This window comes from Selaginella moellendorffii, unplaced genomic scaffold (assembly GCF_000143415.4).
Source record: "Selaginella moellendorffii unplaced genomic scaffold, v1.0 SELMOscaffold_2, whole genome shotgun sequence".
NCBI classification, from domain to species: domain Eukaryota; kingdom Viridiplantae; phylum Streptophyta; class Lycopodiopsida; order Selaginellales; family Selaginellaceae; genus Selaginella; species Selaginella moellendorffii.
The window spans coordinates 1,704,945-1,720,259 of NW_003314263.1; the positions used below are offsets into that span (position 1 = coordinate 1,704,945).

The following is a 15,315-nucleotide window of genomic DNA, read 5'->3' on the forward strand; positions in this document are numbered from 1 at the left end:
AGCTTGGCTGTGGATTCCTGTGATCTTACGAGATGAGCTTCGAGCAGGGTGGTAATCACGATAATGATCGAGACGCAACTACGATGCATTATGCGCTAGACAATTGAGAAACAAGGCGGCAATGAATATAAGCATGGAATTGGAAGACATGAGAAGAAAGCGCAAGGTGTGTTGGGACGATCTTATGAATCGAGCTAAAGCTCAAGTTTAAACAATTATTCATAAAATAAGATATTCTTAGAACCTTTCACGTGTGGAGCACATGGGACTATAACAGCTTCCAAGTTTTTTTTTCTTACGATTTACTTAAATGAGGCGCTGAGACCTTGTTCAAAGGGGACTGTAACGTCTCCAGTTCTACTACTGTCTCCCAATGGACGATCCAGCGGGAGTGGCATGGCAAGCTATGCTAAAAGGGAACTTACAAACTCAGTTGAAAAACGTAAATGTCTAGCGAAAAAATTGTAAAGAGTATCAGCAATTATAAGCTTTTGATTCCAGATGTTGCATACACTTTTCATCAAACGCAGATCACTTCATCAGGTCCACGGTTTTGGGGCACATTCCAGTGCAGCTCCCAAAGCCGTTCTTTTTGCAGCAGTAGTGTTCCTTGGACGAGTCGCAGAGCTGCTGGCAGCTGCCAAATCCATTCTTGAGGCAGCAGAAATAATTAACGTTTTCCTCGCAGAACTGTTGGCATCCGAATCCATTCTTCAGGCAGCAGTAGTATTTGATGTTGGAGTCGCACTCCTGAACACATCCAAAGCCGTTCCTCAGGCAGCAGTATGTATCTTGGAGGCCTGCAAGCATCAAAAGCGGAAAAGCAGTGGCATAATCAATGTCACAAGGACAGCTCATGATCACAACAAGGAAGATCATAACGTGATTTAAGTTACCGTGTTTCGGGGTGTTCTGGATGATAACATTGAGATCAGCAGCCTGGTTACCTTCACGAGGCCCATCGATGACGTAAGTCACATCGCTCTCCCTGCCAGTCACTAGAGCCATTCTACAGGTTAGAGAAACAATTTGCAAGAATGCGGAAGTGTTTGCACGTACGCTGAGTGTTGCGAGATGCATCCACTACGAAGAGCAGCAGGCCAAAGAGGAGGGCGGAAAGAAGAACTTTGGCCATTCTCCTTGAACTGAAATCAGAAATATTATGCTTGACAATACAAGGTTTTGCATCTGTTTATAAAGGAGGAATGCCTGCATGCATCGCGTGGGCGTCCCCATCCCCACGCGATGCATGCTTAAGATAAATAACTAGCATATCACCCAAGAAGGGAAGACTTTATGAATGTGATTTGCTTGTATCCAATGTCGACTGACTCATTTTAAAAGCGCTCGAATATCCACCAGAATATTTCTTGTAAACCTAAAGTGGGGTTTTAGGGTTCCTCGAAGGTCTTGCAGGGATGGGGAAGGCGAAGAAGGGGAAGCACCGCTTGGATCGCTTCTACTACCTCGCCAAGGAGCAGGGCTACCGCTCCCGTGCCGCATTCAAGCTCGTGCAGCTCGATCGCAAGTATGGCTTCCTCAGCTCGGCGCACTCGGTGCTGGATTTGTGCGCGGCGCCCGGGGGATGGATGCAGGTGGCCGTGGAGAAGATGCCCGTGAGGTCTGTGGTAATCGGCGTGGATCTGGTGCCGATTCGTCCCGTGAGAGGGGCGCTGTCGCTCCAGGGCGATATCACCACTCCAAAATGCGCGTCGGATATTGGGAAGATTCTCGACCAGAACGGGTTGAGGATGGTCGATGTTGTGCTCCACGATGGCTCCCCCAATGTGGGAGGTGCCTGGGCCAAAGAAGCCATGACGCAGTCGTCTCTTGTCCTGGATTCTTTGAAGTTGGCTACCAAGTTTCTGGCTCCCAAAGGAACGTTTGTCACCAAGGTACGAAGAATTCTTCTTCTTCCTCCATTTTTGAATTTTTCCTTCTTCTCTGATTCCCAAAATTGGTTTTTCTTGCAGGTTTTTCGATCCCAAGATTATAACGCGCTGAAGTATGCATTTGAACAGGTATGTTTGTCATGGTTTTTTGAGTGATATTTCATTGCCTCTTGTATCGTTTGGTAGCTGTTTGCCAAGGTGGAAGTCACGAAACCCATAGCAAGTCGTTCGACATCAGCTGAAATATACGTGGTTGGTCTCAAGTATCTGGCACCCGTGAAAATCGATCCGCGTAACTTGGACCCTCGCTTTTTATTTGAAGAGATTCCTCAGCCCCCAAAGGTGGGTTTTGTTATTGTAAACAAGGTGCTTGCGCTAAAGCCGAGTAAATTGTGTAGGTGATCGACGTTCTTCGTAGTAGTAAACAGAAACGTCACCGCGAGGGGTGGGTTCTCACGTCAAATAGACTCTTGGTTTTATGTTTTTTATTTTCTGCAGATACGATGACGCAAACACTACTTTTCGTAAAGACTGCACGGCAGCAGACTTCGTCTGGTCCGAAAAACCTCTAGAGCTTCTTGGTAGCATCACGTCTATTTCGTTTGAGGATCCGAAAAGTTCGCCAATCAAAGACCACGCTGAAACAACTGACGAGGTACGTTCATATCTAATCCTCGTTTGCTTGTTTTGATTTGGAGGACTTTTTTTCTTGTAGATAAAAGCATTATGCGAAGACCTTAGAGTTCTGGGGAAGAAAGAATTCAAGCAACTTTTGAAGTAGGTTCTACTTCTCGTGGCTGTTGTCTTTCATGCTCATTTGGTTCTCTCAGGTGGTGCCTGCATGTACGAAAAGCTCTTTCGAAAACGTCAGCTTCGGAGGAAACAGAGGGTGATAAGGCTGCTGAAAAGGATGACGACGAAAAAGAAGATGAAGACGAGGATATGCTAAAGAAAATGGAGGAGCTCAAGTCTCTAATGGATTCGAAAAGCAAGCAGGCGAAGAAGAAGGCTGCCAAGCGTAAACAGAAGGTACATATTGTTTGTCTATCTTTTGTTGTTGTGTATGTTGATGGGCCACAACACTGCAGCTAAACGCACGAAATAGAACAGGGATGCAAGTCGATGTCTTGGGAGACACTTATGGCGAGCGGGATCTGTTCTCTTTGGGCTCAATCAAGGTTTGTTTGTCCGCTTTCTCGTCTGTGCCTAGGAGCTCATGTTGGACACTTTTCCAGGCGAAGAAAAGCTTGGATCGGGTGGAAGATGCGGATGACGACATGTTGGACAGCGATGACAATGTGAAGGATGAAACGAGTAAGCAGGACATGGAGCGGAAGGATGACGAAGACAATGATGTGGATTCTGACGTCGAGCGCGAAAGGTAAGAACTACGCCTTGAAGTGTTAACGTAATCTCTCGCAGATACAACGACGAGCTGGAATCTTTCCTCGATCGTGCATACGAACGCTACCGGAGCAAGACTGAAAGCAACACTGCACGGCGGAAACGCGCAAGAATGGCTAACGCAGGAGACGAAAAGCTGTGGGAGGTAAGCCAAATGAAAGTGCTAGAACTTGCAAGCAGCTGACAATATCCTTAGGAGGACGTGGAAGAGAATGCTTCTGAGGAAGAAGAAAACGAAGTAGAAGAAGAGGAGGAGGAGGAGGCCAATCCTCTGGTCGTGTCGCTTCCCAAGGCCAAGCTCTCGAAGGAACAGATTGCACAGCAATGGTTCAGTCAAGACATCTTCGCCGGTTTAGATCAAACCCCGGAGACGGATACCAACAAGGACAAGACTGCCAAGGACGCTCCTCCGAGCGATGTCACGGTTGCGCCAGGAAAGCTCAAGAGAGCACGGGAAGACTTTGAGGTTGTAGCAGCCGAGCCGAGTGGTTCGTCCGACTCTTCCTCGGACGAAGAGGAGGACTACGACAGCGACGCCAAGGCAGAGATCCTCACTTACGCCAAGAAGATGCTGCGGAAGAAGGACAGAGACAGGATCATCGACGACGCCTACAACAAGTACATGTTCGACGACGAGGGGCTCCCGGAATGGTTCGCGGACGACGAGAAGCGGCACTGCAAGATTCAGAAGCCATTCACCAAGGAAGAGGTCCAGGCGATGAGGGCGCAGTTTAGAGCGATAGACGCCAGGCCCGTGAAGAAGGTTGCTGAGGCCAAGGCTCGCAAGAAGCGGAGGGTGATGAAGAAAATGGAGCAAGCACGAAGCAGAGCGGCGGCGATTGCCGATCAGCCGGACATCTCGAACAAGTCCAAGAACAGGATGATGGACAAGGTTTACAAGAAAGCGGCGGCGACGACCAATAAGCGTCCCAAGCGGGAGCTCGTTGTGGCGAAGAAGGGCGTGAGGGTCAAGGGTGGCAAAGGGAAGCTTGTGGTGGATCGTCGCATGAAGAAGGACTCACGATCCCGAGGAAGTGGCAAGCCTGGCAAAGGCGGTGGAAAAGGTGGTAAGACGGGTGGCAAAGGTGCGAGCAAAGGCAAACGTGGCAAGCCTGCGAACAGAGGCAAAGGTGGCAAGCCTGCGAGCAAAGGCAATGGTGGCGCCAAGCCCAGAAGATGATTATATTGTTTTACACTGATGGCAAATGGTGTTTTGTTAAAGTGAAAGGTTGTCACAGAAGCAATTTATTCTTTGAATGCATTCACACATGTTCATCAAGCAAAATCACATCAGATTCACCGTTTTGGGGCACAGTCCAACGCAGGAACCAGAAACGTTCGTCTTGCAGCAGTAGTGTTTCTTGGACAAGTCGCACAGCTGCAAACAGCTGCGAAATGCATTCTTGAGGCAGCAGAAGTAATTGACTTTGGGGTCGCAGAGTTGCAGGCAGCTGCCGACTCCATTCTTGAGGCAGCAGTAGTCCGACTCGCACTCCTGAAGACATGATCCGAAACCATCCTTCAGGCAGCAGTATGTATCTTGGAGGCCTACAGCATTAACGAACGGAGAAACCGTGGCGCATAATCAAAAGCTCCTGATCATACCGTGCTTCCAGGGAGCTGCTGGGTGACAACGTTGTTGAGACCAGGGCCAGCCTCGCTGCCTTCACGACGTCCCTCGACAATGACATTGTAATTCTCACTGGTGCTCTCCTTGTCAACCGCTACACATGGATTCCACAGATTAGGGAGCAAGAATCTTGAAATTGCAATGCAGAAGTTCGCACGTACGCTGAGTGTTGCGAGATGCATCGGCTGCCAAGAGCAGCAGGCCGAAGAGGAGGGAGGAAAGAACAAGCAATTTCGCCATTGAACTGAAACTTTAGAGCTACAATTTCAAGCTTGCATCTGTTTATATGCGCTGCTGCTGGGCAACGCCTGCATGCATCTCGTAATTAGCTACTATTTAGAAATGAAGGGAATGTCACTACTAGGATGATGGAAATCTACGCTGAATGAAACTTGTTAGTATGGCCTTATCCATCCATTGCAGTGACAATTTGCAGGACCAGAGTTAAAGTATCCTGGAGAGCAACAACCTGATATTGAATGGAAAAGCCTGCACAGAGAAGTACGGGAAAACTGGCATCCCTATTGGCCCGCTAACAGAGAGAGATATTTTGATTACTTAGAGGTTTAAATTAATTACACAGTAAAGTAGTCCCTTGAATATTCTAGCTCCACTTTTTGACGACCTTAGGGATAAAAATGGCGAGGAGCTGCGCGCACTTGCTCCTGGCAGCGATTGCCGTCCTGATTCAGGTAAACGCAAAGGAATGGCGAACAGGAACTCATCACCATCATCGCATGCAATCGCCGAGAAGAGGAGCCGCGCTGCCGCTTGCCTTGAAAGAAGGCTTCGCCTACACGGAGCACTACTTCCAGCAGACGCTGGATCACTTCAATGTGGGGAATATAACGCTCTTTCCCCAGCGCTATCTCCTGCACAATGCCTCGTGGAGTGGAGGTGCCAGTGGAGCTCCCATCTTCGTCTACTGTGGTAACGAGGGCGACATTGTGTGGTTTGCCGAGAACACTGGGTTTATGTTTGATATTGCTCCTCTCTTTGGAGCACTGCTCGTCTTCCCCGAGGTTGGTTTTTATTCTTTCTCGTTCTTCTTTCCTTCGATCAATCTCTCTCTCTCTCTCTCTCTCTTTTTCTGTGATTGTAGCACCGATTCTATGGAAAATCCCAGCCTTTTGGAGGCCAAAACGGTCCCAAGGAACTCGCATTTTGCTCTGCCGAGCAAGCTCTGGCCGATTTCGCGACGCTCATACTTGATCTCAAGAGGAATCTCTCGGCGCAAGCATCGCCAGTGGTGGTCTTTGGCGGTTCTTATGGTGGAAGTAAGGTGGTTTCAATGAGATTTTCTTTGGAGGTTCTCATAAGCTTTTTTCAGTGTTGGCTGCGTGGTTTCGGCTGAAGTATCCACACATTGCGATCGGAGCTCTCGCGTCGTCAGCACCAATACTACAGTTCGAGAACATTGTTCCATACACTACGTTCTATGACATCGTCTCGAACGCTTTCAAGGTTGGCATTGAAAGTTTTTCCGGGTTTTTGTAAGTGTTTTATCTCAGAGGGAGGGGGAGAAGTGCTTCGAGATCATACGCAATTCATGGACAGCAATCACGGAAGCTGCTGAACAGCAGAACGGGCTTCGCAATCTCAGCCAAGATTTTCATATGTGCAGGTAAGTAAATTTACCATTGTTTTCCATCTAGGAAAAACCAAAAAATCTTTTTGTTCTTGTAGCGATTTCAAAAACGCGGATGAGTTGATAAACTGGCTAGAGTCTGCGTACTCGTACCTCGCCATGGCCAACTATCCATATGCAGCTAATTTTACAATGCCACTTCCTGCGCATCCCGTTCGAAAGGTTTGCAAAACGAAAAAAAGAGTAAAAGAAGCCCTCTAAACTCATGTCTATTTCAGGTCTGCCAGGCAATGGTGAACTCTCCCGTGGCGTCAAGCATTCTTCAAAGAATATACGCGGGAGTGAATGTTTACTACAACTTTACAGGGGCCGCAAAATGCTTTGATCTTGACGATGATCCGCATGGTTTAAGCGGGTGGAACTGGCAGGTTTTTTCTTCTTTTTGTTTCCTTGTCAGATATAACTAGTCGTCTCTTCAGTCTTGCACCGAGATGGTTATGCCAATGAGCTCCAATTCCAATACAAGTATGTATCCTCCATTCGAGTGGGATGGCGAGGCCTGGAGCAGGTTTTGCTGGGAAAATTATGGTGCAATACCTCGGCCGAGCTGGGTGACAACGGAGTTTGGAGGCCATGTAAGTAAGACTTTTGTTTTTCGGTTAGCTGAATTGCATGCACCACTACAGGATATCAAGTCTGTGTTGAGAAACTTTGGAAGCAACATTGTCTTCTCGAATGGCTTGCTGGATCCTTGGAGCGGTGGAAGGCAAGCCATGAATGATTCTTTTCGTTTGTGTAGCTCACTCATCGATTTTGGTGGTGTGCAGTGTTCTGGAGAGCATATCGAGCACAATACTGGCGTTTGTCACGAAAGAAGGTAGAAACAAAAGCTTTTCTCACGCTTCCGGCTGCTCAGATGAAATGGAAAACGTGTTTCTTCAGGAGCCCATCACCTTGATTTTCGGTGGAGTAGAAAAGACGACCCGCAATGGCTCATTGAGCAGCGGGAGTCGGAAGTGAGGGAAATCAAACGCTGGCTGAGTGAGTACCATCAAAACGTCTTTGTCATTTGATAAACTGATACATAAACTGGAACTCGGATGATTAACTAAAACTATTTAATTATTAACTATTTGAAAGTGTGTATATATAAAATTTCTTTTACTTGGCATGGTGTAAAAATAGAATACAAAAATGTGCATATTTAACTATAGTTTATACACACAACAAAAATTTTCTTGAGCGATACACATCCTTTAGATTCCAAAATAAATAATTCGTAATTAGTAATCTAAATATGCATGTAAAAGGTCGGATTCGTAAGTTGCGAATCTACTAATCCCATTACATTCAATAATTTGTTGACGTAATGAGATCATCGACAAAAGCTTTAGCTTATTAATTACCTAGGCACACTCAATTCTTCACATTTTTCCTCGGTTGGCACTATCGGCCTCTTCGGAGGTCTTCTCGACCGCTTTCCCGCCGCCACCCACAACGGCGCCCTTGAGCGAGAAGGCCGCGTGACTCACAGCCTCGCCCACCGACTCGAGCAGTCCCTTGCCGTGCTCTCCGGCCTCTCCCGCTTTGGCCTTCATCGCCTCTTTGTGCTCCTCGGCTTTGCTCCTCGCCTCCTCCGCGCTGATTCCAGTGCGCTCCTTGAATGCCTCGGCGCTCTCTCCGGCGCGCTGGCTCAAGCTCTCGGACCTCTCCCCAGATCCAGCTTCCCCCGTCATGCCCGTTCTTTTCTTGAATTCCTCGACGCTCTCGCCGGCTCGCTGCTTGAGCTCCTCGGTCCGAGACCCCGTCTTCTCCTTTGCTTCTTCAACAGTCATGCCCGTCCGCCTCTTGAAATCCTCGGTGCTCTCCCCAGTTCGCTGCTTGAGCTCCTCCCCCTTCTGTTTCGCGGCTTCCACAGTCGACTCAGCCGACTCCTTAGCAGACTCGGCGGTCTCCTTGGTTTTCTCGGACGCAAGCCCCAACTTCTCGGAGAAAGCCTGGGTGATGTTTCCAATCGCTCCAAACAAGCCTTCCTTGGCTCCTCCAGCAGTCTCACTAGCTCGATCGGTACTGAGGGAAAAAGACAGCGTCAGGAAAAGAGAGGAGAAAACTAGGACAAACTTTAGAAAACAAACCTTTGTTGAGTAGTGCCTTTCGCACTATCTGCGCTCTGGCCAACCGTATCCTGAGAAATACAAAAGAAAGCAAGCTCGCTCAATACGAAACAATAGAAAGAATACAAAACAACATACCTTCGTCGCGTCTTGAGCACGGGCAGCCTTCTCGGCAGTGACATCCTTTGCTCGAGCAGCCGAATCATAGGTGGAATCTTTCGCCTGGCCAGCCTTCTCGGCAGTGACATCCTTTGCTCGGGCAGCCGAATCATATGTGGTATCTTTCGCCTGGCCAGCCTTCTCGGCAGTGACATCCTTTGCTCGGGCAGCCGAATCATATGTGGTATCTTTCGCCTGGCCAGCCTTCTCGGCAGCAACATCCTTGGCTCGAGCAGCCGTATCATAGGTGGAATCTTTCGCCTGGGCAGCCTTCTCAGCAGCGACATCCTTGGCTCGAACGCTGCTATCATAAACCGAATCCTTCGTCTGCCCAGCCTTCTCGAGAGTAGTATCTTTCGCTCGAGCAGCCGTATCATAAGTGGTATCCTTCGCCTGGCCAGCCTTCTCAGCCGCGGTATCCTTCGCTCGGACAGCCGAATCATAGGCAGAATCCTTTACCTGGCCAGCCTTCTCAGCCGTGACATCCTTGGCTCGCTCCACCGTGTCCTGCGCCGATTTGAAGGCCGAGTAGGCGGATTCCTGTACGGCCTCGCGGTAATGCGATAGCGCCTCGCTGATCGACTGCCCCGCCGTCTGCGTCGCCGTCGCCCCGTGCTCCCTCTTCTCCATGGCGCGCTCGGCGCTCGCGCGCGCCTCCTCGGCGGGGCTCGCGCGCTGCTCCTGCTGCTGATTCTTGCCCGACTCCATCGCACTAGATCAAAATCTGGGAAATGTGGGAGATTCTACGCACCGCCGCTATGGATCGATCAAGAAATCCTAGAAATCTCACCGCAAACAAAACAGCTGACCCTAAATGCAGTCGTGGTGCTCGCTCAAACGAACTGGAAATATATGGAAGCATAAGCGCCGCCAAGGCGAGGGACAAATGGAGTGATCGCAGGGCGACGCGTGGCGCCATGCAGTGACTGGGCGACGCGTGGCGAGAATACTCTCGAAGGGCGCCAGCATAGCATGCCATGAAGAAAAAGAATCTAGGGCTTCCGTGGCTATGCCGCAGGGCAAGGATAAAGGGCAAAAAAGTTGAGATGGACACGATGACCTTTTCTAGGACAGTGTCAAAATTTCTTTTTTCACTCCAGCGCAATGTTCTCTATCAGAGCAATGCTACTGCAACCTCGATCACCGACTTGATCCTCAATCACCGCTTTGATCGGTGGCTTCATTAGGGACTCGTACTGGGCAGATTTTCGTGAATCTCCGTAAGAAGGATTCTTGTTACCTACAGAATCCTCTCGTTCAAGTAACTGTTGAGGAAGATCCCAAGGAATATCAAACCTGTTTCACATTTACGGCTAACAAGGATATTCCACATTTAAAAGGGCAGGCTCCATTGGATTGATTCCCACGATGCTCCTCGCGGCATTTGCCCCGCGATCGCGATTGGACTGGCTCCTACACGCCGCGAGCAGGGATTTCCACTCTAGGGTACCGGCGGCGAAGGGCATGGTTGCGATGAGCTCCTCGGCGGCGCCCAGATGCCCCGCGCGGCCCAGGGCATCGATGATGCAGCAGAAATGCTGCTTGGTCGCCTCCAATCCGAAATCCATGGCCATGGAGACGAAGCAGCTCCTGGCGCTGTAGGCCCTGCCTAAATGGCTGCAGCCCAGGAGGATCGATGCAAAGCTCGATCGCTCGGGCTGGAAGAGAGCTTTCATCTCGCTGAAGATCTCCATTGCCGTGGAGTGATTCCCAGCCTGCGCGTGCCCGGCGAGCAGCGCGCTCCACGAGATCGCCCCTCGCTCTGGCATTTTATCGAACAAGTCCTTTGCTTCGTCCAGATGCCCTGACTCGGCATAAGCAGCCATGATCGTGGTCCAAGAAATTAGATCCCTTTCTCTCATAGTCCAGAACATCTCTTTGGCCTCGCTAATATTCATAGCGCGACAATAACCACTTAATATTACATTTAGAGACACTTGGTCTCTTTCTGGCATTCCTTGGTAAAGCTTTAGAGCATCCAGAAAATGCCCATTCAGGGCATAGCAAGAAACCATGGAATTCCAGCAAGCCAAAGTTTTATAACGCATATTGTCAAACACACACTTGGCATTCTCTGTGTAGCCATTTGTGGAGTAAGCCGTTAGGATCGAGCTGCACGCCACGCTATCAATCTCTGGCATTTGGCTGTAGAGATTCTCAGCCATTGTGATATCCCCCACTTGGGCATATCCAGTCAGCATGATCGTAAGTGCCACGTGGCTGTGTTGTGGCATCGCATTGAACAAATCAATGGCCCGATCGAGCTGCTCGGCAACAACGTATGCCGTGAGCATTGCCGTCCAGCATAGCATATTCCTCTCAGGCATAACTGCAAAGTGAAACTCTGCCTCCCGCACTTGCCCTATATGGGAATATGCATGGAGCAGTAAACTCCACGTCACCATGTTGTGCTGAGGCATCGTTTCAAATGCCAGGATCGCTTCGTGGAATTTCCCACTGTGGATAAACGCGGAGATTAAACCATTCCAAGATACTATGTCACGGTGCGGCATCTGATTAAACAGATTCTCGGCATCAGCAAGATGCCCGTTAAATGCATATGCCGACAGCATCGAATTCCAGGAAACTAAGTCCCTTTCGGGCATTTCATCAAATGTCCTTTTAGCATCTTCCGCGCATCCACTTTGTGAAAACGCGGACAACATCGAATTCCAAGTAGTCAGATCTTGCAAGGGCATTTCTTGGAAAACTTCCTGGGATCTATCTAGATACCCAGTTTGGGCATATGCAAAAAGCATACAGTTCCACGACACAATGTCCGGCGCGGGCATTTCAGAAAAAATAGATTCGATCTCTTCCAAGATCATAGCTCCTGCGTAAAGTCGCATCATGTTAGTGCATGAAACGAGATCCCTCTCCGGCATTGCATCGAAGAGTTGTTTCGCTTCCTCAAGATGCCCAGACTGGGCATATGCTCCGAACATCGAGCTCCACGCAATAAGGTTTTTCTCCGGCATCGCATCAAACACCGCTCTTGATGCTTGGAGGGATCCGTTCTTGGCAAAGGAAGAAAGCAAGAGAACCCACGAAAAACAATCCCATTCCACCATGCTATGGAAAATCTCTTCTGATTTATCTGGACTCCCACACCTCCCATACATTTCGATCAGCTTGTTCCACACAAAGAGATCCTTCGACTTGATACTACTGCTGGATTGGATCCAGCGAAGGACTCTAGCTGCGTCAGAGAGCGATCGACATTCCTGGATGGAAGTGAGAAGCTCAGTTCGATTCATTCAAGAAAGAGTATCACATAATTTCTCAGGAAGGAAGAACTAGAGGAAATGCTATACAGTAGTAGCAGTGACTGGATCTTGGAAGAACTAGGCTCTCTCGCCCCTAATCCTGCGAGCGAGCTGGATGTCCTTGGGCATGATCGTCACCCTCTTGGCATGGATCGCGCAAAGATTGGTGTCCTCAAACAGACCCACAAGATACGCCTCGGCCGCCTCCTGGAGCGCCATCACTGCCGAGCTCTGGAACCGCAGATCCGTCTTGAAATCCTGCGCAATCTCACGAACCAGCCTCTGGAAGGGCAGTTTGCGGATGAGCAGCTCCGTGCTCTTCTGGTACTTGCGGATCTCCCGCAGCGCGACTGTTCCTGGGCGATACCTGTGGGGCTTCTTCACTCCTCCTGTCGCTGGCGCCGATTTCCTGGCAGCCTTGGTAGCCAGCTGCTTCCTGGGCGCCTTGCCACCAGTGGATTTGCGAGCAGTCTGCTTGGTGCGAGCCATAGATTCGATCGATCGAGAGGAGAAGCAAGAACAAAGGAGCAACTCTAAGACGAAGACGAAGAACCCTAGCAGCGTTTGGTAGGAAGCTATGGCCTCTCCGTTTATACAAGAGCGCACGAACTCCCGCCCTAGAAGCGAGCGGGAAATTCGAAACAACTGAACGGCTGAGAGAACCCGCATCGGACGGCGGTAGGCTCGATCCCCGTCCTGCTCTGTGATTAGCTGCAGCGTCCGGGATCGCCACGTGTCAGATACTCGGCTTCTCACGTGGCCAGTCTGTATCACAAAGACTTCGGCGCAAGCTATGATCAAAGTTTATTCTTCTGATGATTTGCCTGAGTCAAAGAAGACGTGGAGAAACTATGGAGATTAAAATCACACGCTCCCAAGTGTCACCAACTTGGGATTTGATAAAGAATGGTTTTTTTTGTGGGCCTATGAACTGAGCTGTAAGCCAGGAAAATGTAGCGAAGCAAAGAAAGTAAACATCATCGTCCAAGCATAGGCATTTGGAGTGCACGTCTTTGATCGTGGTGGTCGGTGCTTTGATCGATCTTAGGGTACAAAAGTTTGCAGTGTGAAGTACAAGATCTCCAAATGTTTCCTCGCGAGGACCAATGCTTTAGAGAGAGGATATCTTGATCGGATTCGAGGGAGCCATGATTCCACTCATTATAGGACTGCTGGTATGGATGTTCTTGGGCGGTCAAATTGCCCAGTCTAGGGAATTGCTGCCAGGGGATTCGACTGGAATCAGGCTTAGAATCGTCCACCGATCGTCGGAAGAGTCTCCACACTGGAAGCCGGAGTACCGCGATCGGATCCAGCTGCTAGACGAGCTCATGGCGATGGATCGAGGGAGAATTGCGGCGTTTGGGAGAGTTCTCCAAGAAGCCGCGCAGAAGAATTCGACCAATTCGACGCTCCCACGAGAATCCACTGCCATGATCCAGGATTTTCAAGGAGAAGATCCCGCGCTCTTCTCGCGTCTCGTCTCTGGGAGCTCGATTGGATCCGGGCAGTACTTCGTGGAGCTCCGGGTCGGCACTCCAGCGAAGAAATTCCCTCTGATCATCGATACCGGCAGCGATCTCACATGGATCCAGTGCAATCCCCCCAACACCACCGCGAATTCATCGTCTCCACCTGCTCCATGGTATGACAAATCGTCCTCTTCTTCCTACAGAGAAATCCCTTGCACGGACGACGAATGCCTGTTCCTCCCAGCTCCAATTGGATCCAGCTGCTCGATCAAGAGCCCCAGTCCTTGCGACTACACCTATGGCTACAGCGATCAGTCCCGGACGACGGGAATCCTGGCCTACGAGACGATCTCCATGAAATCGCGCAAGAGATCCGGCAAAAGAGCTGGCAATCACAAGACCAGGACGATCCGGATAAAGAATGTGGCGCTTGGATGCAGCCGCGAGAGCGTGGGCGCGAGCTTCTTGGGCGCTTCCGGTGTTCTTGGATTAGGGCAGGGGCCCATCTCCCTGGCCACGCAAACGCGCCACACCGCACTCGGTGGAATATTCTCCTATTGTCTGGTGGACTACCTCCGTGGCTCAAACGCCAGCAGCTTTCTCGTCATGGGCCGTACGCGCTGGCGCAAACTGGCCCATACGCCAATCGTACGGAACCCGGCCGCCCAAAGCTTCTACTACGTCAACGTGACGGGCGTGGCCGTGGATGGGAAGCCAGTGGACGGCATCGCGAGCAGCGACTGGGGAATCGACGGTGATGGGAACAAGGGGACTATCTTTGATTCTGGGACAACTTTGAGCTACTTGAGAGAGCCGGCCTACTCCAAAGTTTTGGGAGCTCTAAATGCATCGATCTATCTCCCCAGGGCCCAGGAAATCCCGGAAGGATTCGAGCTGTGCTACAATGTGACGAGGATGGAGAAGGGGATGCCAAAGTTGGGAGTGGAGTTCCAGGGTGGTGCTGTGATGGAGCTGCCTTGGAATAACTACATGGTGCTTGTGGCAGAGAATGTCCAATGCGTGGCCCTCCAAAAGGTGACGACTACAAATGGATCAAACATTCTCGGGAATTTGCTCCAGCAGGATCATCATATTGAGTATGATCTTGCAAAAGCTAGGATTGGGTTCAAGTGGTCGCCTTGTCATTAATATACTTTGATTGCATGTATCAGTAAAGTACATTAGAGCTTTTGATGATATGAAAACAAGTTAAAGCTTTTGTAAAAAGAATAAAAATTAACATGACTAAAAAATACTTTATGCAAGTTAATCACAATCAGAATTATCATAGAGTATAATTTAATATTCTAAGATATAAATATTAGTATTAAACTCTCTCTCTCTCATGTCCCCACCAGGTTGCAAGTCTACGCCATTTTCCCACAACAACAGCATCATGGCATGTTGTAGCTCTAAATGGTTTCCCATCAGGCTGCAAGATTACACCATCTTCCCACAGCAAGAGTGTCATGGCGTGTTGTAGCTCCAAAAGGAGAAATGTTGCATTAATTAATCTAAACAATTTTTCTTCAAATAACTTAATAAGGGATATAGTCCAATCCATTAATTAAAGTATTAATTATAATTATGTTAACTTTAAACTTTACTACTTGGAATGATGTGAAATGGGAGTCTGCATTGCACTTTAAAGGCATAGTTAATTGATGGGCTTAAGTTTTATTTGATGTAGTGCCATTAATTATTGTTCCTTTTTGTCTATCTAGTTTCACAAATTTATTTATATGATATTGGATAGTCCAGATTATTTATATTAAACATAAGGATTATAA

The 15,315-nt window shown here is 49.1% G+C and overlaps 7 protein-coding genes across 8 annotated transcripts; 3 read left to right on the top strand and 4 right to left on the bottom strand.

Moving 5' to 3' along the window:
* Window positions 1-465: 465 nt before the first annotated feature.
* On the bottom strand, window positions 466-5,181 carry LOC9660951. 2 transcript variants are annotated; one of them, XM_024688359.1, is made up of 3 exons: window positions 5,088-5,181; window positions 897-998; window positions 466-800 (listed from the first exon to the last, which is right to left on the bottom strand). In XM_024688359.1, the coding sequence occupies exons 1-3, from the start codon at window positions 5,164-5,166 to the stop codon at window positions 532-534; spliced, it is 450 nt and encodes a 149-aa protein (XP_024544127.1). In that variant the 5' UTR covers window positions 5,167-5,181; the 3' UTR covers window positions 466-531. The 2 variants fall into 2 exon arrangements, with proteins under 2 accessions (XP_024544127.1, XP_002962902.1); XM_002962856.2 differs by lacking the exon at window positions 5,088-5,181 and adding an exon at window positions 1,060-1,179.
* LOC9662168 (putative rRNA methyltransferase) lies at window positions 1,390-4,565 on the top strand. Its single transcript, XM_002962436.2, has 11 exons — window positions 1,390-1,895; window positions 1,974-2,021; window positions 2,079-2,234; window positions 2,291-2,337; window positions 2,391-2,547; window positions 2,608-2,669; window positions 2,723-2,921; window positions 2,981-3,070; window positions 3,128-3,273; window positions 3,315-3,441; window positions 3,493-4,565. Exons 1-11 carry the CDS (start codon window positions 1,419-1,421, stop codon window positions 4,474-4,476), a joined length of 2,493 nt encoding a protein of 830 aa, XP_002962482.1. The 5' UTR covers window positions 1,390-1,418; the 3' UTR covers window positions 4,477-4,565.
* A 382-nt stretch (window positions 5,182-5,563) lies between the features above and the next one.
* Window positions 5,564-7,658, top strand: LOC9662169 (lysosomal Pro-X carboxypeptidase). The gene is made up of 10 exons (XM_024688342.1): window positions 5,564-5,948; window positions 6,029-6,203; window positions 6,257-6,390; window positions 6,438-6,550; window positions 6,613-6,736; window positions 6,793-6,942; window positions 6,994-7,149; window positions 7,201-7,280; window positions 7,342-7,391; window positions 7,457-7,658. The coding sequence occupies exons 1-10, from the start codon at window positions 5,565-5,567 to the stop codon at window positions 7,585-7,587; spliced, it is 1,497 nt and encodes a 498-aa protein (XP_024544110.1). The 5' UTR covers window position 5,564; the 3' UTR covers window positions 7,588-7,658.
* Window positions 7,659-7,797: 139 nt separating this feature from the next.
* Window positions 7,798-9,628, bottom strand: LOC9660953 (late embryogenesis abundant protein ECP63). Its single transcript, XM_024688350.1, has 3 exons — window positions 8,767-9,628; window positions 8,650-8,699; window positions 7,798-8,584 (listed from the first exon to the last, which is right to left on the bottom strand). The coding sequence occupies exons 1-3, from the start codon at window positions 9,493-9,495 to the stop codon at window positions 7,939-7,941; spliced, it is 1,425 nt and encodes a 474-aa protein (XP_024544118.1). The 5' UTR covers window positions 9,496-9,628; the 3' UTR covers window positions 7,798-7,938.
* A 447-nt stretch (window positions 9,629-10,075) lies between these two features.
* LOC112351094 (pentatricopeptide repeat-containing protein At4g02750-like) lies at window positions 10,076-12,064 on the bottom strand. Its single transcript, XM_024688335.1, has one exon. The coding sequence runs from the start codon at window positions 12,042-12,044 to the stop codon at window positions 10,101-10,103; it is 1,944 nt and encodes a 647-aa protein (XP_024544103.1). The 5' UTR covers window positions 12,045-12,064; the 3' UTR covers window positions 10,076-10,100.
* LOC9662170 (histone H3) lies at window positions 12,026-12,623 on the bottom strand. Its single transcript, XM_002962859.2, has one exon. It carries the CDS (start codon window positions 12,540-12,542, stop codon window positions 12,132-12,134), a length of 411 nt encoding a protein of 136 aa, XP_002962905.1. The 5' UTR covers window positions 12,543-12,623; the 3' UTR covers window positions 12,026-12,131.
* Window positions 12,624-12,785: 162 nt separating this feature from the next.
* Window positions 12,786-14,766, top strand: LOC9662171 (aspartic proteinase nepenthesin-2). The gene has a single exon (XM_002962438.2). It carries the CDS (start codon window positions 13,202-13,204, stop codon window positions 14,672-14,674), a length of 1,473 nt encoding a protein of 490 aa, XP_002962484.2. The 5' UTR covers window positions 12,786-13,201; the 3' UTR covers window positions 14,675-14,766.
* The last annotated feature ends 549 nt before the right edge of the window (window positions 14,767-15,315 follow it).

Excerpts from the sequence above, each read along its gene's own strand:
- LOC9662168 (XM_002962436.2), top strand. The coding sequence starts at position 1,419 with ATGGGGAAGGCGAAGAAGGGGAAGCACCGCTTGGATCGCTTCTACTAC. Across the intron at positions 2,022-2,078 it reads TGAAGTATGCATTTGAACAG|CTGTTTGCCAAGGTGGAAGT; the intron begins GTATGTTTGTCA and ends ATCGTTTGGTAG. Across the intron at positions 3,274-3,314 it reads TCTGACGTCGAGCGCGAAAG|ATACAACGACGAGCTGGAAT; the intron begins GTAAGAACTACG and ends AATCTCTCGCAG.
- LOC9660951 (XM_024688359.1), bottom strand. The coding sequence starts at position 5,166 with ATGGCGAAATTGCTTGTTCTTTCCTCCCTCCTCTTCGGCCTGCTGCTC. Across the intron at positions 999-5,087 it reads TGCATCTCGCAACACTCAGC|TGACTGGCAGGGAGAGCGAT; the intron begins GTACGTGCGAAC and ends GAATGGCTCTAG. Across the intron at positions 801-896 it reads CCAGAACACCCCGAAACACG|GCCTCCAAGATACATACTGC; the intron begins GTAACTTAAATC and ends TGATGCTTGCAG.
- LOC9662169 (XM_024688342.1), top strand. The coding sequence starts at position 5,565 with ATGGCGAGGAGCTGCGCGCACTTGCTCCTGGCAGCGATTGCCGTCCTG. Across the intron at positions 6,204-6,256 it reads TGGCGGTTCTTATGGTGGAA|TGTTGGCTGCGTGGTTTCGG; the intron begins GTAAGGTGGTTT and ends AGCTTTTTTCAG. Across the intron at positions 6,737-6,792 it reads CTGCGCATCCCGTTCGAAAG|GTCTGCCAGGCAATGGTGAA; the intron begins GTTTGCAAAACG and ends TGTCTATTTCAG.
- LOC9660953 (XM_024688350.1), bottom strand. The coding sequence starts at position 9,495 with ATGGAGTCGGGCAAGAATCAGCAGCAGGAGCAGCGCGCGAGCCCCGCC. Across the intron at positions 8,700-8,766 it reads GTGCTCAAGACGCGACGAAG|GATACGGTTGGCCAGAGCGC; the intron begins GTATGTTGTTTT and ends TGTATTTCTCAG. Across the intron at positions 8,585-8,649 it reads AAAGGCACTACTCAACAAAG|TACCGATCGAGCTAGTGAGA; the intron begins GTTTGTTTTCTA and ends TTTTTCCCTCAG.
- LOC112351094 (XM_024688335.1), bottom strand. The coding sequence starts at position 12,044 with ATGAATCGAACTGAGCTTCTCACTTCCATCCAGGAATGTCGATCGCTC.
- LOC9662170 (XM_002962859.2), bottom strand. The coding sequence starts at position 12,542 with ATGGCTCGCACCAAGCAGACTGCTCGCAAATCCACTGGTGGCAAGGCG.
- LOC9662171 (XM_002962438.2), top strand. The coding sequence starts at position 13,202 with ATGATTCCACTCATTATAGGACTGCTGGTATGGATGTTCTTGGGCGGT.